General features: G+C 50.1%; 1 protein-coding gene across 3 annotated transcripts; it reads left to right on the plus strand.

The window, feature by feature from the left end:
• Positions 1-911: 911 nt before the first annotated feature.
• PITX2 (paired like homeodomain 2) lies at positions 912-21,148 on the plus strand. Of its 3 annotated transcripts, XM_090036686.1 has the most exons (6): positions 912-1,123; positions 2,530-2,608; positions 4,917-4,972; positions 5,237-5,374; positions 16,942-17,147; positions 19,842-21,148. In XM_090036686.1, exons 3-6 carry the CDS (start codon positions 4,927-4,929, stop codon positions 20,403-20,405), a joined length of 954 nt encoding a protein of 317 aa, XP_089892812.1. In that variant the 5' UTR covers positions 912-1,123; positions 2,530-2,608; positions 4,917-4,926; the 3' UTR covers positions 20,406-21,148. The 3 variants fall into 3 exon arrangements, with proteins under 3 accessions (XP_089892812.1, XP_089892811.1, XP_089892810.1); XM_090036685.1 differs by lacking the exon at positions 2,530-2,608 and having other exon boundaries at positions 913-1,123; XM_090036684.1 differs by lacking the exons at positions 912-1,123; positions 2,530-2,608; positions 4,917-4,972; positions 5,237-5,374 and adding an exon at positions 13,684-15,669.
• Positions 21,149-22,040: the final 892 nt, after the last annotated feature.

The raw sequence follows: 22,040 nt of genomic DNA on the forward strand, positions 1-22,040 counted from the left end.
GCTACGGAAATAAGCTGTGATAAAGTTGCCAGCCCTCCGTGCTTGTTCACCGTGCCAACCCGGGTTGTGTATTGAAGCGGGCAGGCACCAGCCCGAGCCTCCCAAGTCCCCACAGGAGCAGGGAGCACGGGGAAATGTTGAACACGCACAGACCTGCGAGGCAGCGCCGTTCGTGCGGGGACCTTCACCGCGTCCTTTTAAAAAAGGAGGTCTCGGTGACCCCGCGTGAACCCGGCGGTGCCGGTGCAGCCAAGGCAGTCCTAGCCTGAACTGCGCGGCGGAGCCGCAGGGCGATCCCGGCGCCGGCCGGTGCCGCCCTCCCCGCTGCAGCGGGCCGTGTGTTTGCTCCTCTAGCCCGGCTTGCCTTTGAACTCGTGGGACAGTCCCGGGCCCCCTGCACTGGCTCTGTTCTTCTTCCCCCCTCCTTTTCCTTCTGGCTCTATCTGTTCGTCTTGCTCTTCCTTCTTTACCCTCGTTGTTGTTGTTGTTGCCCTTTCCTTTCTTCCTCCCATGCCCCTTCTCTTCTCCCCCTTCCCTCCGGATCCCCACCCCCTCGCCCCTCTCCCGCCTGGCACAGCGCAGGGATGTCCTGCAGAGCCTGCACTTTCGCTCGTCCTTCGCCTGCCTCCAGCCTCCCTCTCTCTCCTCTCCCTTCTTCCTGCTTCTCTTGGCTCCGTGTCTCTCTGCCCGGCTGTTTCCCTCCTGTTTGCATTGCACCCCCCCTTCTCTGTCCCACCACCCCAGATCCCCCCTGTCCCTCGCACCCCCCTCCCCAGCTCCGCTGCCCCCTGCACTCCCCCCCCCCCTCCCCGGCTGCGCTTTGCTCCACGCCGGAGTGAGTTTGGTGGAAACTCTGCTGACGTCACGTCGCTCCCAATACAGAGAGGGAGAGGGAGAGAGAGGGAGCCGGAGAGTAAGAGGGAGCCGGACACGGGAAGATCTCGGATCCCGTAGCCCATACACAGCCCTCCCCCGCGCCGGAGCCGCGCACTCCCCTTTGGATCCTTTATTCCTCCTACAGCTGCCGGGTTTCTGCAGCTCCGCGCAGCCCGGCCCCGCGGATTTGCTCCTTCTCGGGGAGGAGAGGGAAGAATAACGGGGTGGAAAGCTCAGCTGGGAGCCGGTAAGTGGAGGCCCATCCTTCCCCGGGGTGTGAGATAATGCGAGTCTGGGAATTGGTTCCACCCGGGGGGATCTGCCTCCCCCCACCACCACCCCACCCCCATACCGCCCTTGGGTGATTTGTGGGACTCTCCTGTCTCTTTCTTGCCGGGCTGGAGACTTCCGTGCAAGCAGGCAGCCCTGATCCTGAGCCATGCGGGAGTTGCACGGGGCATCGCCCCCAAACCCCAGCCGCCTTCACCTTGGCCTGCCCGCAGGAACCAAGTGCAATGGCCAAACCACTGATCTCTTTTTTAAAAAATTATTATTTTTAAGGGCTTCTCATTTTTAAGGGCCTGGAAGGTGGTGGGGGGATCCCTTAACTAGCAATCACGTGAGGCCTTGAGACGTGTACCTGAGAGACAGGCCCATGTTACCGGGTCACGATTTCGATGAGGCCAAACGGATCGCAGCTGAAAACCGGATCAGGCCGAACCGGTCGCAGTTTTCAAGCAAATCAGGCTTTCCAGCAGGCCGAACCGATCGCTTGTCTTCTTTAAGAGCTACTTTGCAGTGAGTGCGAGGGGCTCTTTCGTTCTCCACCCTCCCCGGAACGAAGTCACCCGAATTACTAACTAATTATTGGGGGAGGAGAGTCTTGTCTCCTTTCTCACCCCCACCATGTCCTGCTCTCCCAAATGAAATGACCATGCTTCTTCAGACCCCCTTCCACATCCCCTTCCTTCCTAAAAGCAGCACGCAGAACATGTTGGGGGGGGGTTGTTTAGTTGGTTTTATATTTTTTTTTAATAAATCAGTTTTAAAAGTCTCATCTTTCGGAAAAACTTCTGCATTTGCTCGCGCTTCTGTTATCCTTTGCTGGATAGCCTGTCCCTAAATCAAAGAGGGGGTCTAGGACAGGTCAGGGGCGGGGAAATCTCCCCCATTTTTTACCTGGTTGCAGTGCCTTGCTTGTAGGAAAAGCTCGAGTTGGATTTATGCACAAAGGATCTGCCTATGCTTGGTAGGAGACTCTGCAGGCTGACCTGTGCGCTGGGAGAGGCTGGGGGAGCAGTAAAGAAATATTCAGGCAATAGAAATAACATCGATCCATTTCCTGGGGGTGATGAGATCCTAAACAGCCGGACTCGGGCTGTCGTGCCATCGGAGCGACCCATGTCTGCAGCCTCTACTCACTTGAGTAATCCCGATTTAGGCTGCGCCTCTGGGTGACTCGCCTGCCTAGAGACTGAAGGATCAGGCCCTTTTCGTTTGAAGCACCCATCATGACACTTGTGTAACACAATAAAAAGAAAAAAAATCCTCACTTCTGAAGAGTGCTTCGGCTTCTTGTTGGCCGCGGACTCCGATTCATTTGTTCCTACAGTAATATTAAGAGATAACAATTCAGATGGTCTCTCTCGTTAGGGATATGCTGCAGACCGGGCTGGAAGCTGGCTGTTCATGAACTGCGATTTTTAGAAAAGAAAATACTTTGCGAGCCTGGGTAAGGGTGGTTGTTATTATTTAGCGTCCTGAAAATCATGAAATAGGCTAGCGAGTGTCAAAGTGAATAGAAATAGAAATTAATAAGCCAACGCGGAAAGCAGATCCTGCGTTCAGAGAAGCAGCAGACCTGCACCAACGGAAAAATCCTTCATTTTGTATGCCCATCTCCCTGTCCAGATGTGTTTGCAATCGTTGTTATAACACTTTTTTATTATTTTTTTTTTAAAAAGGCAAATGAAGAGTAGCGGCTGTGGGTAGAGCTGGGGCGGCTGAAGGAAATAATCCCGTCCGACAAGATGTATTCATCCCAGGGCTGGAGGGAAGAGAAAAACAACTTCCCATCCGAAGGAGGGGAGGCAAAAGTTGTGCATCTCAATTTGTTAGATAAATTAGCCATCCAGGCAAGCGCCGCGGCAGGGCAAGTGAATTTGTCATGCGAAGCTTGTCTTGACAGAGTCGGCTGCAGGGACCTGCAGAGAGGAATTAAGGCTTTTTTAATTACCTCCCAAATAATTTAGCTACAGCTTAGCCACTAGGCCCGGCCCTGAGAAGGAGCAGGGAATACAGCTCGCAGCTCTTCCTAAGGCCTTCTTTGGTTTCGAAGATAAATCGCCAAGTCATTAATAAGTCTCAGAAGTGTCCTGAAAAAAACATAGCTCGATCTTTTTTATTCCTCCCCTCCCCCGCTTTGAAAAATGGCCACTTGCTAGGACAAAATCCGTGTTATTTCCCCAAACTTTTGAAAAAGTGATTACGTGAATTTCAGCCCTAGCTCTTGTCGCAATTATTATTATCACCATCATCAGTATTATCATCATCATCGCCATCATTACTATTATTATTTCAGCCCAAAATGTTTGTGAGCTCCAGTCTGCGGCATTTTCGGTACCAGCTAATAATGCACCCAGTTCAGACATTAAAAAAAAAAAAGAAAGAAAGAAGAAGAAGAAAAGATTACCGAAATGATGATGACATGCAAATTTCCCCAGAAATTATCATAAGTAAACATTTGAAGCCTGGACTAATAAAATCCCATCTGTGTTACTTCATATCGAGTTAGTAGAGAGCTGTGATAATGAATTTTGTAATATCTCACGAACAGACATCTCAATCAGGCACTAATCCTGTGATTTTACTGCAGAATCACTAAATCTGGAGGAGCCAAATTGGGCTGCTCTTTGGCACAGAGAGAGCAGAGGCGCGGGGACCAGCGAGTGCTCCCAGGCTGGGGGACCCTGCGTTGCCAGCGCCGGGCGCCCACCGCCTGGCCGCCTCCTGGCTCCTGCACTCGGACTTCCCAGACAAGGAGCTCGGGTAGTCAGCAGAGGCTCCTTAATGAATAACAAGGACCTGGCTCGGTTCTCCCTGGGCCACACTCCTGCAATCTGCTCGCGCCTCTGCTTTACCTGCTCCCCCACAGCAGCTGCTCCGTTTGTGCCTGCTTGAACCTGCCTTCAGCACAATGGACCTGGGGCTTGCCCAGATCAGGGCAAGAGCCTTCCCAGTGTAACACACACACACACACACACCCCCCAAAAAAAACCCCACCCACCCCCCTAAAAAAATCAACAACACAGACATCTCAATCAGGCACTAATCCCCTGATTTTACTGCAGAATCACTCATTTTACTGCACGGCTGGGATTTTCCCTTTCCTTGCTTCGCCTTCTGGGTTTTTTTAAGGCAGAAGTGCAAGGGAGGCAGGCATTTTAGGCCAGCTGTAGGAAACTGTAGGGATCCAGCCAGTGTCACGGTCTCAAACCTCCAAGACAAACGCTAGGAGTTGTATGGGGGCAACCCACAAGTGAGAAGAAACCAGCCGCTCCAAGGCACCCAGGCGCACTGTGCCTCGCGTGCCTCCGCCGGCCCAAATACAACGCGGAGTATTTTTTTTATTATTATTTGTCTTTACCAAGGCAGATTTGACTCTTTAATAGTGGCTGATCATGATCATCATGCTCCGGGTGTTTGCAGGCTCTTTCTAGGGTAGGGGGGAAACTGGGGAGACGTGGGGGGGCACGGGGACTTGCTTGAGACCTTGTTGGGACCTATTTTCCTAAAGACTGATGTATCAATCTTTGATCCCACCTAGGGGTGCTGGGATGCTGTATCAATCTTAAGGAAAACAGCCCGGTTTCTTATGAAAATGATGATCATAGAGATCATAGACAAGTAACGCTGGAAGGGACCTCAAGAGGCCATTTAGCCATGATGATGATGATGATGATGATGATGATTTTTTTCTGAACTGATCAGCTCTTAAAAAAAAACAACCAACCAACCCCGATCCATTTAATGTTTTGCAGATAACGGGTAATGGAGTCCAACTGTCGCAAACTTGTATCCGCGTGTGTTCAGTTAGGTAAGGCCAGCTCTTTCCCAGCCGTGGCTTTGCAACCCCGTGGCTTTTCTGCCGCCCGGATGGGCCGGCGGTGCGGGGCCGTGAGGCTGCCCTCTCCCCGCTCAAAGAGGGGTGCGTGCCCCCGGCCCCGGTGGCGGCCCCGGGCGTGGGGAGGGACCCCTCTCCGGGCTGGGGCCGGGGGTGAGGCGCTGGGGGTGGCCCCGCTGTGTGGCTGCGGCCCTGACCGCCCTGTGCCCCCGCCTCGCCCTCTCTGTGCCCGCGCAGGGGTGCAGCCTGCCGCCGTCGAATGCCTTTTCTCCAAGGACGCGGATCTGAAGAAGGGGGACTTCAGTGACTCGGCGGACAGCAGGAAAGAGGCGACCAGCAGCAAGCTCTTCGGCAGGCAGCATCCCAGCGCCCACGGTAGGCCTCCGCCCCCGCCCCCGTCCCTCCGGGCCGCGCGTGGGGCCGAGCAGCGGCAGCGGGTGCCTGGCTGCGCGCTCCCGCCGGGCCTCCGCGGGCGCGGGGCAGGGCACGGCACCAGCCGGGGGGGTTCCCTGCCCAGCGCCGCCCGCCCCCGGCCCCGGCCCCGGCCCCGGCCCCGGCCCAGCAGCTCCGCGCCGCGCTCAAACGTGGTCCAACAGCGACCTCTGCTGCTCCGGGCCTGCGCCGCCACGCACCGAGCCCGGCCGGCCGGGCACTGTTGCCTGGGACGCGTGGGTGTGTGTGACCAGAGTGTGCGTGTGTCTGGGAGCAGTGCGGGGGGGGGGGAAGTGTGTGTGGATGGGACCAGTGTGTGTGTTTGTGTCTGAGACCGGTGTGTGTGTCAATGTCTGGGACGTGTGTGTGTTTGTGTCTAGGACAGGTGTGTGTGTCCATGTCTGGGACCATTATGTGTGTGTGGGGGGGAGTGTGTATGCATGTGTGTATGTGTGTGTCTGGGACCAGTGTGTGAAGTCAGTGTGTGTGTATTGGACCTGAGTGTGTATGGGTGTGAGTGACCAGTGTGTGTGTATGAGACCAGTGAGTGTGTTTGGGGGCAGTGTATATGCATGTGGGTGTATGGGACTAGTATGTGTGTGAGACCGATGTGTATGTGTGTGAGTGTGTGGCCAGTGTGTGTGTGTATGTGTGTGTGTCTGGGACCAGTGTGTGAAGTCAGTGTGTGTGTATTGGACCTGAGTGTGTATGGGTGTGAGTGACCAGTGTGTGTGTATGAGACCAGTGAGTGTGTTTGGGGGCAGTGTATATGCATGTGGGTGTATGGGACTAGTATGTGTGTGAGACCGATGTGTATGTGTGTGAGTGTGTGGCCAGTGTGTGTGTGTATGTGTGTGTGTCTGGGACCAGTGTGTGTGTGTGTGTGTGAGACCAGTACTGTGTGTGTGTACGGGGGATGTTGGGAAGCTGCCGCGCAATAAATGCAGGCGATTCCTCGCCCCGCTCGGGAGGCCGCCGCTCGCTGTGCACCCGCGGGCAGCGCTATCTTTCATTTTTGACTAAGGGACTGAAATGCAAAAGGGAGTTGGTGGCTGGGGCTGGGGTGGGGGGTCTGCCTGAGTTCAAGGCACAGGATCTGTCGATTATGCGAGCGATCACCCGTCCTCTCCTGGAAATGCTAAGCCTTGCGGTCCGTCCAGCTGTAGTTGCATTGCTCTCTAGCTTGTGTGCTTTATTCCGCGAGGTCTGGGCAGTATCCCTCCCTTCCCCGCCAAAAGTAAACTTCTCCTTGAAAACTGCTACTCAAAATTATCTCTCGTGCGTGGCGAGTCCTACCCCCTTGACATCTAGAAATGTCCGCTCTGGAGGGGTGGGGGATAGGCATCCTAAAAGCATTTAGCTTCCATTGAAGGCAGGATCTCGCCATTCCTGATCCCAAGTTGAGTGGCTCTCGTAGGCAAATGCAGTGTGCAATCAAGAAAAACAGCAATGCAAACATATTACAAAGAAGAAAACAAAGCGCTCTGTGTTTCAAGAGTCCGTTTAAGCCAAGATAAACGTGATTTTGTTTAAATAAAATACATTAAGCTGAAGTAATAATACAGGAAACTAGACTGAATTAATAATGTAAGTATCCCGGGTCTCGTGGTTAAACACTTACTTGGAAGAATATGGTATTACCCCTATTTGGCTAAATAGCGTCATATTTCTCAGATAACGTCCGGCGATTTCAGTCGTGGCAATGGTGCTCCGTGGCCTATCCCTCCCTTCTTTCTTTCTTCTGTCAATGCCTTCAGAAGTTTTCATCGCTCCTTCATAAAAATAAATTATTAGATCCAAGGATGGTTAAAAAAAAATCAAGATCAGAGACAACTCCAAACGTATAGGTATTACGACCCAATCATTTTAATCCCGGAAACGTACCTGATATTAAATTGAACACAGATAGGGTTTACCAATGTTTGACACCTTTTTTCCCCGACAAGTAATAACTGCTAACTAGCGTGGAGTTGCAGGATGACATCGCTTTATATATGGTTGAGAACAACAAAAGCCTTTTTACCCTTCACCGGTTTTCCCTCCTCAGTGAACAGGTGGTCTTAATCAAAGACTGTAGCACGATGCAATGGGAAAGTGGGGACCTTTCTGATATAATAAATTTATGAGTCCTTACAAGCCACTTCTATTCTACTAAGTATTTAGAAAAGAGAAATCCTCATATGCTCTGTGATATGGTAACGTAGGCTTCCTTTGCTGAGAAACAAATGGCTATTTTCTTAGCCATTAATTATGAAACGGGATTATTGTACTACACACAAAATTTCCTGCCTAGTACAATATCAATACGTCTATTTTTCTACCCGTCGGATTGAAGGGGAAGTGGCTTTCTAAACATGTTTAATACCGTTGAGTAAAAAAATGACTCTGATCTAAAGTAATGCTGAAAAACGTGACTACGTTGCCGTATTTTTTGGAGAATATTTAAAAGGTCCTGTTTAGTGGGCTTTGCTAAAAGTAGCGCCATCTACAAATGCAGAGCGTGAATTTATATTTAATGGATAATTGTGACTCTAGAAATGACCTCAGTTGTAAGTGGGGAATCACTAAAAATAAGAAAACCTCTCCCTGGCTTTATTTCGTGTTACAGCATGTAATCCTTGCTGTTGTTGTATTGAGTGTTTGGAAGGACACTCCAACGACTTCATATTTCATGTTATTTACTTCTAATAAGTCTTGTCCTCTGGTCAATCCTTTTTTTTCAAACTGCTGTAATAGGAAAGGAGGTGACAGACGCAGGAAACGATTTTTTTAGGACCATAGCCTGCTATAGTTCCCTTTGGGGTCCATGTAAGTGTTGGGTTAACAGGCAGTTATATAAAAGGAGAGAAAAACCATATTTGTTTACAGCCTACAGAATATCAGGGTTGTTTTTTTTGGGGGGGGGGTTCACACCAGTGAGCACATAACCTTTTTCGCAGAACACAATGTAAAGATTACTTTAAAAGAAAAGAGACTTCGGACATAGCGATATGAAAAAATCACTGCTATGAAATATCAAATGCAAATATTTTGATCTTATCTTTAGCTATAAAATGAAGTGACGAAATTTATTTCTGGCTGATAAAGCTCAAAATAAAATTCCTAAAAATAAAGTACATGTACAAATTATTGTCTTTTATAACTACTCTTTTAAAAGACTTCATTATTTCGCTTGTATGTCCGTACAGCGTCCTGAACTCTTTGGCTCAGGATGCTTAATATCTTTTAAATATTATTCATTACTTTTGTAAATTCCCTGTAAGAAATCCTGTTAGGTAATCAATAACTACTACAACTGCAGACTCCTAACATGCAATTGTTATAAATGCGTAATGGAGTATTTCACCCCTCCCAGCATCACAAATTGATTATTTCAATTATAATATATATATTTTTTTTTAAATCGTTCTTTTGGCTGAATATGCCATAGCTTTAACAAATCTACGTGTTCTCCTCCATTTCCATATTCCCTAGCAAAATTAAAGGCTCAGGTGCTGTTTCTCGTTTATTTTCAGCCCACGTATACATGTATAGAGGAGATATATAGGAGCCCTCACTCCTCCGTTCATCAGAGTTGCTTGTAGGACCCCACCAGCAGCACCTAACCCACCGCAAGTGTGTGAAGGGCTGGACGGATGGCGACTTGTGCCTAACAGAAAAGCTCTTTCTCCTGCTACAAGTTTCAGTGGCACTACCCTGGCACCATAAATGCAGATCTCTGGCCTCAGAAATGGCACCCCGGCTTAGAGGGAGTGCCAGGAGGAGATGCTGCTCTGCTGTACTGCAGTGGCCCCAGGAGAGGACCAGGATTTAGGCTTTCTAGGAGCAGCTTGGAGGAGACTGGCCCGAGTAACATGAGAGACAACAGAACTGGCGTGGAAAGGAGGGTGAGAGAGCTGAGGTAGTGCTTGGCATGGCCCGGGAGTGGAGAAGGACCTGCCAGCTGCACAATGAATGGGGGGAGCCTGGAAGGCAGAGAGATTTTCAGGTCCTTAATGAACACCACTGAGGCTACATTGATTGATTCCCCTTTCCGTGGCAAAGCTCTTCCAGCAGCTCCTGCGCCCAATTCGCGTTTGCCTTCCACTAGCCCGTGCAAAGTGCAAACGAAAAGTTACTTTATTGTTCCTTTGATATGTCTTTTCCGCCGTCGCCCGACAATAATATATGCAGCAGTTGTTAGACTGGCTCCAGGGAAAACTAAATGTATAACGAAAGCTTATTCGTGAGGAGGAATATACTAATGGAACAATCTGATGTCTTCTTAATCCTATGTAAAAAGCTTTGTAGTCTTCCTAATATTGACTGAATGGGTAATTAATGGCTCTTCATCTCGGAGAATACCCGGTAATCCAAGATAGGCGAAAGACAACAAGCCAAAGGTAAAAGACAACAGGACTAGCTGGAGACTCTACATAAGAACCAATTTATCCATTTAGGAGAGTATTACGTCTAGAAACAATGATCTTATAGTAGATAAAGGCAAAAGTGGGAAAATAAATACCTGCAGTGTGTCTTGCAAACACACCAGTAGCCCGCTAAGCAGGTCAGCGCAGCTCCTGTTTCCAGCTCTCTGGGGCTCCCTGAGATAAGTGCAGATCTCTGCAAAATTAGGGGGGTGCCCAACCACTGTCCCCCGAAGCTGGCGTGCGGTGCCTCGAAGTTACCAATGACCTGGATAGACAGAGCATGGGGCTTGCCAGGCATAGTGGATCAAATGAGCTCTTCTGGGAGCATATCTCTGAGAGTGGTCAGCATCAGCTGTTTCAGAGGAAAGACCAGGCACCCTGCAAGAAAAAAAAGAAGTCTGTCCATAATAAAAGTTTCTTTCCCCTTTCTCTAAATCCCCATTATTTAGAATCTAGTTAATACCCTGAGCTCTGGCTCAACGTGGATACTTTTCTAGTAAGCCTTAGCACTTTTAAACTAAACATGAAGGGTAATTCAGCAAAAGGTTGTTTTTCTTTGACAGCCTGGTGCAGCCTGTACAGACTCGAGTGTGTGTGCGCGCGTGTATTAGAAATCACAAATGCCAGAATCACTTCATTTGGAGCTTCTCGAATGGAAACAGCACCACAGATTTTACCAGCAGTTAAAAAAAAAAAAAAAAACAGCCCAGACACTTTTGACATTTTAATTCAAACCTTTCCCAGTAATTCATTACTTGGGTGACTACAATTAGGTTGCTTTTTTGTCAGCTGACAGCTTTTAAAATATTATTTCGCTAGGGAAATAAAAGCTTCATCTCAGATTATAGGTGGGTATTTTTGGATTTATGTGATTTATGGTCACCATGACAACTAATGCTGAATGTTAGCTACCCTCCTGGCTGGGGAAAAAAAAATGCAGTGGCGGTGTTTTAATCAAAGTATTGTAAATAAGTGAATGCAACTTTCCCTACGTCCCCAATGCGTCCCCACACGGACTCGCCACTTCCCGCATTCAGGCAGAAGTGGTCCTAGGTTTTGGGGAGATACTTCGCGATAGGGTCAGCAAGAATTTCAATCACATTTTTAGTCGGGTTCTACGCGTTCATATATTACATATATTAATATTTCAAGGGTGTTCATATTAAGCATCCTTGTTATTTTAATAACATCTCGAATGGAGAATGGGGCCAACTTTACCTGATTTAGACAACAGAGATGAGGGAGAGACAGCTTAATTGAAAGCCACACACAAGAGAGAAAAGGAACCCAACAGGGTCCCGGGAATTTAATAAGAGTTTGTTAAAAAAAAAAAAAAATTATTGTAGCTGGAGATTTTCTTCCATCGGAGCCTGACAGCCAGGTGGTTCTGCGATTTACCAGCTCAGAGCTTCAAATGCGTAAAATGGGTCTGCTGAGCGGATAGGAAAGAATCGTGCTGGAGTCATTTATATGCATAATTATTCTTGACAGTTCTAATAACAACAGGAAAAAGATGACAATACTGAAAGCAAAATGGAGGGGATGGATCTTTATTTAATTAAGAAATTGGACCATCCTATGGGAAGGGGGAGAGACGTGAAAGGCAGACGGAGAGAGATTCCAACTTGTAATGTGTAACAAATGCGTGTTAAAGGAGAGCACTGCTGGCCACACAGCCTTTCTCTGAGTTCAGAGCAGAGTGTGTTTTGAGAGCTGGCCGTCTGATTTTATTCTGAACTGAAGTGACAGATCCAAGGATCCACTCCTTTACGTTGCGGGGTGTTTCCTCGGACACGGGTTTGAACAGCTACAGCTAACAACCCTGGCAATGAGTAAATCTACATGCATAATCGGTTGCTAAAGACGGCGTCAAAACCCGCAGGGCGTTTTGTCAGATCTAAAACATGCAGGGCCTTCTGTCTTCCCTTCCCCCCGCCCCCCCCCATCCAACAACAACAAAAACCCCTCCCCATAAACCCTGCCTAAAACCTTCGGTTGGAAGATAAAATAATTCGAATTAAGTGTCCTGTCCGGGGACCAGACATCGCATCTATGCAGAAGTTCCCTCGTGGCTTTGAGCGTGTTAGAAGAGTCCTGTGTACAAATTTGACCAGCGCAAAGCTGTGGCAGAAGCTAAAAATCATAATGATTTATGACCCAAAACTAGTTAGAATTCAACACAACATCCTATTACAGAGGAACCCACAAAGTGCATAATAAGTGCCTTTCAGCTTCCAAACCAGAAGGCTCTTCCTCTTGATCGCAGGATTCACAGGGAAACCACTGCATTTCTGCACTAACAAGACGCATCTTCAATAAAATAAAATAAAATAAAATAAAATAATGAAGGCAAACTCTCCCAAGCGCACACACAGGCTCAGCCTCTACCCTGCAGTAAAACTGGAACAATTCTTCCAGCCCTCCCCTTTTTGTTTGTCGCAGAACCAAAGGCTCTTGTCCGCGAACCAGTCGCTCAAAGGTAATCTAGCGCTTTCCTAATTTTTTTTCCTCAAGCTTTTTATTTATAGTCCTGCAATGCAAAATTGGAAATCGCGGGGCCTCTCTCAGTCTCTAAGAAGTCGGTTTTGCGCAACTTTGCAGAAGTTGTGCTCCTTCATATCTGTCGCGGGAGAATGTCCCAGCCGTGCGCTGACAACAGCGACACTGGGACTCCTTGCTTTGTCCCTAATGGAGTCCATTCATTAAGGAGGCTGGGGGGATTTGTGAAGACAGGACCACAGTCGTACAGAGAGGTTAAGAAGAAACGAGGATATGATTAGTAAACAAATTGTGCAGAATGGAGCTGGTTTCATATTGACTTAGTTATAGGTCATCTCCTGCCGGTGCAAAGGGAGGAAATATTTACTTTACACATATACTTTATGATCTTGGGGGAATTAGAGGAAATTCAATAAGAAAACGGCTAGAATCATTTAAAACCCCCTATTTAAAAGACTTAAGCAAATTAGAGTCTTATCAGATTAAAATCCACTACAAATGTAAGAGCATTGTCTCCATCGAAACGCTGTGGGGTCTGAGGAAAGAGATTCTTTGCCAAATCTCAGGGATAAAAACACGTCATTTAAACACCAGATAATGAGCAGAATGTAAATTAATTTAACCTTCTTTACTAACAGGCTGCTAAAGTAATATGGATAATTTAGTGATAAGTACGATTGCAAAGACACGATACAAGGAGGGAGAGCACCAGCTAATAAGAAGGACCCAGAAAAGGGGTGGCGGGGGGGAAAGAATCTGGATATAAGGAAGGGGAACTGGGAAGATGTCTTGGGGTTTAAGAAGGGTCCAGTCTATTGGAAGCTCTTCGCAGCTTCCTCAATGTCTGGAAGTGGGAAGAGGAATTATAAGTAAAGGACCTTTGCACCCAAGTTTTCAGTGTCTGGGTTAGTTCGTGCCATCCATTACTAATCAGGACCTCTCTCATCCAGGAGTAGAAAACCCGTGGCAAGCTCTGGAGCCTACCGACTTTTGGGGGGAGAGGGAGTTTTCCGGCGATCCAATCCAAAGGAGACAAGAGTGATAGATTTAAATCCATCGCATAGTTGTCTCTGGCTTTATCTGTGGGGCAGGCTCTTCTGATTGTATAATCTTCCATTGAGCCGAATTACAAGGAAGGACAAACAACCCCACGGGGCTGGAACTGCCGAAGACCCTCGCCCCCTATTTTTCTACTGCAAATCATTGACTCCAATATCGCAGCCCTGCATAGTGCAACAGAATCACCGCGCCTGATAAATAATAGTATGGTTGCAACACCGTGAAGGGAGATTAGTGCCTGGGTTGAGAGCAGAGATACTGCCCCAGGGTCACTAACTGGGTTGTGGTTTGGGGTTTGGGTTGCGAAAATAAAGCCATGTCCCGTCCTCGCTGCCTTGGGAGTTGGGGTTGAACCGTGACAGGGGCTGGGGAAGGAGAAGGATTTTGTTCTGGGCGTGCGGGATTTATGGATGGGCTTTGGACTGGAAATAGACCTCTGAAAAAACTTCACCGGGTTCTTCTTAGTAGCCAGGTCTTTGCTGTAAAATGTGCAGTGTAAATGGGGTCAGGAGAGACTGTCTGCACCTGGGCAGGGACGGGCACCTCCCTTTACTTGGTGTTCTCGCTTCCTTTTGTTCCTGTCCCGTGGACAATGCGTGTCTTACTCGGCAGGGCGATGTGCTCTATATGGCAGGAGAAGGAAATGGTCTTTAAAAAAAAGAATGGGCATTTGGAAAGTTTCCTAGTGAGGTAACTTTTGAACCCGCCCTGGACGGAAGGAGGCAGCAAGACAGAAACTGGCCTGTCTTCTTTCATTTGACGGTCTCGCGAAGGCAGGATGAAGGCAAAGGCTTCCAGAAGCGCCAGTGAAGACCGCAATGCATGGTCTTGCCTTCTGCCTTGCGAGCCATTTTCAAAGCTCGCCATGACTTGAAAAGGACCCCGCAGGGGGGTTCAAGGAGCATTTGGGCTCGACTCGCGTTCGCGCTGGGCCGTGGGACTTGTGCTCTGCCTGCCCCCGGGGGAGCTGAGATGCTGAGCCCCCGGGGTGAGCCATCAGCATGGGCATGCCCCTTCGGCGGCCCCGGGCTCGGCTGGGATGCCGAGTTAGGAGGCGGCCTTGCTCTTCCCCGCGATTCAAGGGCGGCTGGAGAAATTGGGTGGAAAAAAACGAAGAGCCGGGGTGGGTCGGCTCTTCTCTGCCCTCCCTCGCCACGCCTCCTTTTGAGACAATTGTCTAGACACCAAATCACGCCGCTTCCCCGCCTGGCTCTGGAAAGGGATTACAAGTGATCTGGAGGAGCACTTGAACCCCCGGCGCACACCCCGAGAGGCACACGCCTGCCCGTGAGATCACCCCGCTTCCCCGCCCCGGGCCCCCGCGGCTGGGGCAGAGCAGGTTGCGGCAGCCCCGGGGCCGGAGCCCGCTGATAGGTTGCGAGGACCCGAGGCTTCCTCCAGCCTCTCACCTCCTGATTGGTCCGGCCCCGCATCAGTCCTGCCCTGGGCGGTGGCGGGCGCCGCGGGGGTGGAGGCAGGGACTGGGCCGGCTGACATCACCGCCCGGGGAAGGCCGCCTCTGGCTTGAAGATGTTATAGGCAAACAGGGAAGCGGCGGAGCCGAGCGGGTCCCCAGCTCGCCTGGGCGCAGAGCTGTGCACAAGGCAGAGAGGGGGAGACTCCGCTGGGGAGGGAGACTCTGCCGCCGCCGCCGCCGCTGCTTGGATATACTACCATCTACCTGCCGCCCCTGTCACTCCCTGCCCGGCTCCGCATTGTGAAGTCCTGTCAGGAGCATCCGTCGGGGGGCGAATTTGCTTTGATCGTTTCTGCCCCGCTCCTCGTCCTCCTCTTGCTCGGCTGCTGCCCCCCGCCCCCACGGAGCCCCCCGCGCCCCCGGGTGCATTTGCCTCGAGACTCTTTCCCGCCGAGGCTGCGCCGGACCCGCGGGCTCCGAGAGGGGGACGCTGCCCACCGCTGCCTGGCTCGCGCCCGCCCCAGCCGGGGGCCAAGCCGGAGCCGCCCGGGGCCGGGGCAGCTGGCCGGGCACAGCCCTCCGCAGCAGGCGCCTGCTCGGCTTGCTCTTGCCCATGAACTGCATGAAAGACCCGTTAAGCCTGGAGCGCCTGGGAGCCGGGAATAAGCTGTGCTCCACTTCACCCTCCTCCTCCTCCTCTTCCTCCTCCTCTTCCTCATCTTGCCACCATCACCAGCCGGCACTGGGCATGGCTTCTGCTCTAGCTCCCGGGCAGCCTCGCTCGTCCTTGGACTCCTCCAAGCACCGGCTGGAGGTGCACACCATCTCGGACACCTCCAGCCCCGAGGCCGCAGGTAAGAGGGAGATCCCCCCCACCCCCCGCCGTCTGCTGCCTCCCTTCCTTCTGCTCCCTCGGGTGACTTCTGCAGCCTCCATCCCTCCCTCCATCCCCGGGGCTGGGCCCTCGCCCCCCGCTTCCACCCCGTGCGGGCACCGCCGCCCCCCGCGGGCTCAGCGGCATCTCCTCCCGGACGGGCACCCCGCGGAGCCGCCTCCCCGGGCAGAGCAGGGCAGAGAGCTGCTTTCTTGCGGGAGCTGCGGTGGGATGCGGCACGTGCAGGGACTCCTCTGCCGGCCCAGTGAAACCCGCCCGGGAGGACAGAGGTGTGTTGAGATCTGGATCCACGAGCTGCGGGCGCCTCGTGGTCCGCACGAGTCCTGCCTGCGGCGGGGCGGCCTGTGAGGGGCGGGTGCGGGGCTAGGAGAGCTGTCACGGGGCAGCCCATCTGTCTGGGGAGCTGCGCATCCAGGGGCGGGTGCCTGGAGCTGCCCCAGGAGGGGGTCGAGGTGCAGAGGCAGGGGCAGGGGTTGTGCTGGAGGGACGACCCCTCGGCCTCCAGAAGGTGCTGGAGAGTATTCGTGGTGGTGGGATTAGCAGCGTGGGGCTGTGGATGTTGTGTGTCGGGGGTGTGGGGAGGTGTTGTGTGTGTGAATGTGAGCGCTGTGTGTCTAAGTGTGTGTGGGTGTTGTCGGTGTTGGGGGTGTGTCTAGATGTGGGTGTTGTGTGCGTAGGTGGGTCTGTGTGTGGAGGGTGTTGCGTGCCTCTGGATGTGGGTGTTGTGTGGGGGGTTGTGTGGGGGGGTTGTGTGTATAGGTGAAAGTGGGTGTTGTCGGTGTGTGGGTGTCTAGGTGTAGGTGTTGTGTGCATTGGTGTGTATGGGTGGGTGTTGGTGTGTGGGGGGTGTCTAGATGTGGGTGTTGTGTGTAAGTGGGTGTTGGTGTGTGGAGGGCAGTGTGTGTGTGTGTGTTGTGTGCTTAGGTGTGTGTGCGTGTTGTGTGCGTAGGTGGGTGTTGGTGTACGGGGCTGTGTGTCTAGATGTGGGTGTTGTGTGCCTAGGTGTGTGCGGGTGTTGGTGTACAGGGCTGTGTGTCTAGATGTGGGTGAGTGTGGGTGTCGTCTGTGTGCGTGTGGGGGGGTGTTGTGTGCGCGCGGATGTGGGTGTTGTGTGTGGGTGTTGCCCAGCCCATGTCCATCGCTTGCAATCTGCCGGGGTGCCTCTGCTTTGCTGCCTGTCCTGGCCCGGGGAGAGCAGGCTCGTGACTCTGGGCCGTCCCTGCTTTTGCAGAGAAAGAGAAAAGCCAGCAGAGCAAGAATGAGGACCCGGGGGCTGAGGATCCGTCCAAGAAGAAGAGGCAGCGGCGGCAGAGGACTCACTTCACTAGCCAGCAGCTGCAGGAGCTGGAGGCCACTTTCCAGAGGAACCGCTACCCGGACATGTCCACCCGGGAGGAGATCGCGGTCTGGACCAACCTCACGGAAGCCCGAGTGAGGGTAGGTGCGGAGCGCGGGCCGCCCGCGGTGCGGGAGGGGGCCGGGCCCGAGCCGCCCTGTTCCTCCGCAGGGCGCGGGCTTGGCCGGGAGCACGGCCCGGGACAGGCTGCAACCTGCGCCGCTGCTAATGAGAAAAAGCTGCAAAATCCACAAGGGCTTTGACTTCCTCCTCGGCGCCCGAGACGTGCCCTTCCTTGCGTTTTCTCTTTCGTTTGGTTTCACAACTCTCCGGGCGCTTCCCTCGCCGGCCCGCCAGGCTCTGATTTATGAGACCTGAGCGGCTCTTGGGCCGGATCCGGATCGCTAGCAACTCCCCCTGCTCCCTTCCCGCGGCTCCCAGACGTATCTCGCAGGGCTCCTTGCAGTCTCCACGTGCAAACCAAGACGTGCGGCTCGCTCGGGGTGTGCAGGGGCCCCTGGGGAATGCCAAAAACTGCGGCTGAGCTGGCAATCGGTGCATCGCCTTTAGCAGTAATACCAGTGTTATTATTAATACTAGTACTGTTACTCTTAGTGTCATTGTTAGTATTAGTGTCAGTTTTAGGTTTAGTGCTAGTTGCAGTGTTACCATTGGTGTTATTTGTATTGGTAGTAGTAGCATTAATAGTAATATTAGTGTTAGTATTGGTGTTCGTGTTATTAGTATCATTAGTGTTATTGGTGTTAGTGTTAGCATCATTCGTGTTAGTGGTAGTGTTATTAGTATTACTGTTAGTATTGGTATTAGTGTTCGTGTTATTAGTATTCGTGTTAATATTAGTGTTAGTATCAATATTAGTTTTCGTTAGCATTAGTATTGGCGTTAGTGCTATTAGTATCATTAGTATTATTGTTAGCATCATTGGTATTAGTGGTAGTGTTATTAGTGTTAACATTAGTGCAGTTAGTACCATTAATATGAGTGCTAGAATTGGTATTAGCGTTAGCATCAATAGTGTTAGTCTTATTAGTGTTAATATTGATGTTAGTGTTATTAGTATCATTAGGATTAGTGTTAGAATTGGTGTTAGTGTTAGCAACATTAATGTTATTAGTATTGTGTTAGTGTTAGTATCATTAGTATTAGTGCTAGAATTGGTATTAGTGTTATTAGTATTAGTATTGGTTAGTATTGGTATCATTAGTATTAATGTTAGTATCGGTGTTAGTGTTCGCATCATTAGTATTAGTGTTAGTAATATTAGTAGCATTAGTAGTTAGTAGCATTATTACTCCTGCTATACCTAGTGTTGTTATTATTATTCCTATTCCTATTCTTACGAAGACCATTACTGTTATCGACCACAATAACAAACCTCCCGACTTGAGAATTCCCCTAGTTCTGCTCTCGGAAAAATCCCAGGTTTTGGATCAGGGGCAGCTGAATACATAGAGATCGGGGAGCAAGCGGCGATTGCCTTGCAAACGCGTGGCATCGGAGCCGAGGAGCTGGGCTGGGCGGGGAGGCCGAGCGGGGAGCCGCGGGGGAGGCCGGCGCAGGCTCTGGCGGTGCCGGCGGGAGGCGGCTCTCATGCGGCTTCCTTGCCGCTCCGGAGTAGCACGTCCTGCCTGTGCCGGAGGAGGACAGCAGCGCTGCGGGTGTAGCCCTCCTGGGAGGTAAAATCGGAGACGATAGAAATGCCGGGAGTGACTGCTTAGCAATCACTAAGCTAGCCATAGTTTATTCCCTCGCCAGTCATGGTGGTGCGCTGGAAGTGGGGGCTGCTTTGCGGGATTTGGGGAGGCGCGATCTGGGTTTATAGCTCCGAGCCGCGCCGGGGACGGAGGGGCAGTTCACAGGGGCTTTTCAAGTAAAAAAAAAAATCCCGGGCAATGTAAACAGCGAGGGGAGCCCAGGACGGGCCGCAATACACAACCAGCCCCGAGATGTGGATTGGGAAGGCGCACGCTTTCATTGTCTGTCCCGGAGCTCACTTCGCACGTTGTCAAGGCCGAGCTTTGCCTAAGAGCAGTTCGACAAATCGGTTGAGTTGTTTTTCGCTCATGGAAGTTGTTTTTCCCCCCTAATCTTCCACCAGTAATACTACTACTGCTGTCAGATTAGCCTGTGAAGAGCTTGTAGGTTTAATTAACTGTGGAGGCTCCGATTTATTAGGTCTTGGACCTCCCTCCCCACCTCCTTCACCCCTGCGATCTGTAAAAAGAAACATGCTTTTTATTTTTGTCTCCCCGCTGACCAAAAGCCTGCTGGTTTCCCGGCATTTTCTTGTCCTCGATTTGCAGGTTTCTAATTTTCCACCCCCCTCCACCCCACTGGAGATTGCTGGGAGCACGAGCCGGGGCTTGCTAAGTGCTTTGGGGTCGCATGAGAGAGGAGAAGTGTTGTGAAAAACAAGATCCTGTGGGGTTTTTTTTCTGTGCCTGCTGCTCCGTATGAACCTAAGGCAGGAAGGCACCGCGGCAACATGTTCCCGAGCTGCTGGGGAGTTTCTTTGGCAATTTTGCAATCGGTAATGCTCAGTTACTACGAGCTTGCCCACGCGATTGGGGTCTATTGAATGCTTCTTTCTTAAACATGCCAGTATGTGTTCACGGTGGGGGGGAAATGCAGTGCCCCTTACACCCGTCAGCTCCCTTGTCTGAAGAGTTTGAGAGCTGTTGTTTTTTCTAATGACCCTCACTGTTGGCGACTGTAGTTTTTGCATAACTAACCCGAGTCTTACATTTCCTCCCCCCCTCCCCCCCCCCTTAAAGGTTTGGTTCAAGAACCGCAGAGCCAAATGGAGAAAAAGAGAAAGGAACCAGCAAGCTGAGCTTTGCAAAAACGGCTTTGGTCCGCAATTTAACGGTCTCATGCAGCCCTACGATGACATGTACCCGGGCTACTCTTACAACAACTGGGCAGCTAAAGGCCTGACCTCTGCTTCCCTGTCCACCAAAAGCTTTCCTTTCTTCAACTCTATGAATGTCAACCCTCTGTCTTCTCAGAGCATGTTCTCCCCTCCAAATTCCATCTCCTCCATGAGTATGTCTTCAAGCATGGTGCCCTCTGCAGTCACTGGGGTCCCCGGTTCCAGCCTCAACAGCCTGAATAACTTGAACAACTTGAGCAATCCCTCCCTGAATTCTGCAGTGCCAACGCCAGCTTGTCCTTATGCTCCTCCAACACCTCCTTATGTTTATAGGGACACATGTAACTCTAGCTTGGCCAGTCTGAGACTTAAAGCCAAGCAGCACTCCAGCTTTGGATATGCCAGTGTGCAGAACCCAGCTTCCAACCTGAGCGCGTGTCAATATGCTGTGGACAGACCCGTGTGAGATATTCCAGTATAAAATACTGAACGGGAATCCCTCCCCTTCCCCGCAGAGACTGAGAATTAAACTAGAAAGTAATGGGCACTATAGAGAAAGAGAAAGGAAAAAAGGAGAGAGAGAGAAAAGAGAGAGAGAAGGAAACCACTGAAATAAGATAGCTCCTTTGTTTTCAAAGGATCTCCGACAGTTTCTGACATCCTTCATTTAAGAGTATTTCCAACAGTTACAAGGACATATATATATATATGTGTGTATATATATATATATATATATATATATGGACAGACAAATGTTTGACTGGATATGATATGACATTTTAATGTTACTATAAGCTTGTTATTTTTTAAGTTTAGCATTGTTAACATAAAATGACTGAAAGGATGTATATATATCGAAATGTCAAATTAATTTTATAAAAGCAGTTGTTAGTAATATCACAACAGTGTTTTTAAAGGTTAGGCTTTAAAATAAAGCATGTTACACAGAAAGCGATTAGGATTTTTTCGCTTGCGAGCAAGGGAATGTATATACTTAAATGCGACACTGTATGTTTCTAACATAATTATTAAAAAATAAACCTTGTGTGAATATCAGTTTTAGAATAGTACCTCTGGTGGATGCAATGATGTTTCTGAAATTGCAATGTAAAACATGCCCTGTGTATAACATTTCGTACAATATTATTGTTTTACTTTTCAGCAAACATGAAAAAAATGTGTTTTATTTCATGGGAGTAAAATATACAGCATAAAGTTTTGTCTGGATTTTTTTTTAATCAATTAAAGTGTGCAGCGGCACCGCCCTGAATGATTGACTGATCGATGACACTGGATCCCCTTCTTTGGAAACACAGGGCAGTAATTTTTTACTGCAAGACAAATAAATTGCAGGGTTTTTCACACACACACAAAATCCCTCCCTCTAAAGTTACACGCTAAATCAACTCTGTCCTTGCAGCTCCCTGGGTTTCTGCAAAGTAGACAAGATTCCTTTATTCCCAGGAACAGAGCCGAGAAAAGAGCTCGCTTGATACTGCTGGACTCGAGATTTCACCAGCCAAAAAAATAGAAGTTGGTACTTCTGGAGTAGCAACCGCTCCCGCTGCGAAGGAGGCTTTTATTAAATAAACCCCCCGAGTTTGCAAACAAACACCTTCTGTTCGCAATAATCCCCCACGCTCACTTTTTTTTCCCCCTTAAGTAGAGCGATCTCTCATGTAATATTACATTTCCATCTCCAAATCCCTTTTCAGACATTAGCAGAAACAAAGACCACTCCAAGCTCTGAGCGCCCGAAAGGTTGAGAGGTTAGCCTGAAAGTTTCCTGCGCCTTGTACTGCAGGGTGTAGTTGAAGGGAAAGGTCGTGCTCTCTGTGTTTTGTTTTAAATAATATTGACCCATTCATTCTAAACCTGCTTGTTCGTGAAATGATACAGGATTATACTTTGCAATCTCCGGGACAATGAAGCAAATCAAGATGAATTACAGCTTTGGCCCTCCCATCTGATGACATCTGAACTGGCAAGGAAATGTCTGGGACTGTGCAAAGCGTTGGGGAGTGAGTGCGTGTGCTAGAGAGAGGGAGAAGGAGGGGATTTGGGACTTCAGCATCAAGACGGAAGTATTAAAGCACGGAGG

The sequence above is a fragment of the Crocodylus siamensis genome, chromosome 2 (assembly GCF_052110815.1).
Source record: "Crocodylus siamensis isolate JL-2025a chromosome 2, ASM5211081v1, whole genome shotgun sequence".
Lineage (NCBI taxonomy): Eukaryota > Metazoa > Chordata > Crocodylia > Crocodylidae > Crocodylus > Crocodylus siamensis.

Coding starts and splice junctions, on each gene's coding strand:
- PITX2 (XM_090036684.1), top strand. CDS start 15,429: ATGAACTGCATGAAAGACCCGTTAAGCCTGGAGCGCCTGGGAGCCGGG. Junction 15,670..16,941: donor CTCCAGCCCCGAGGCCGCAG/GTAAGAGGGAGA, acceptor CTGCTTTTGCAG/AGAAAGAGAAAAGCCAGCAG. Junction 17,148..19,841: donor TCACGGAAGCCCGAGTGAGG/GTAGGTGCGGAG, acceptor CCCCCCTTAAAG/GTTTGGTTCAAGAACCGCAG.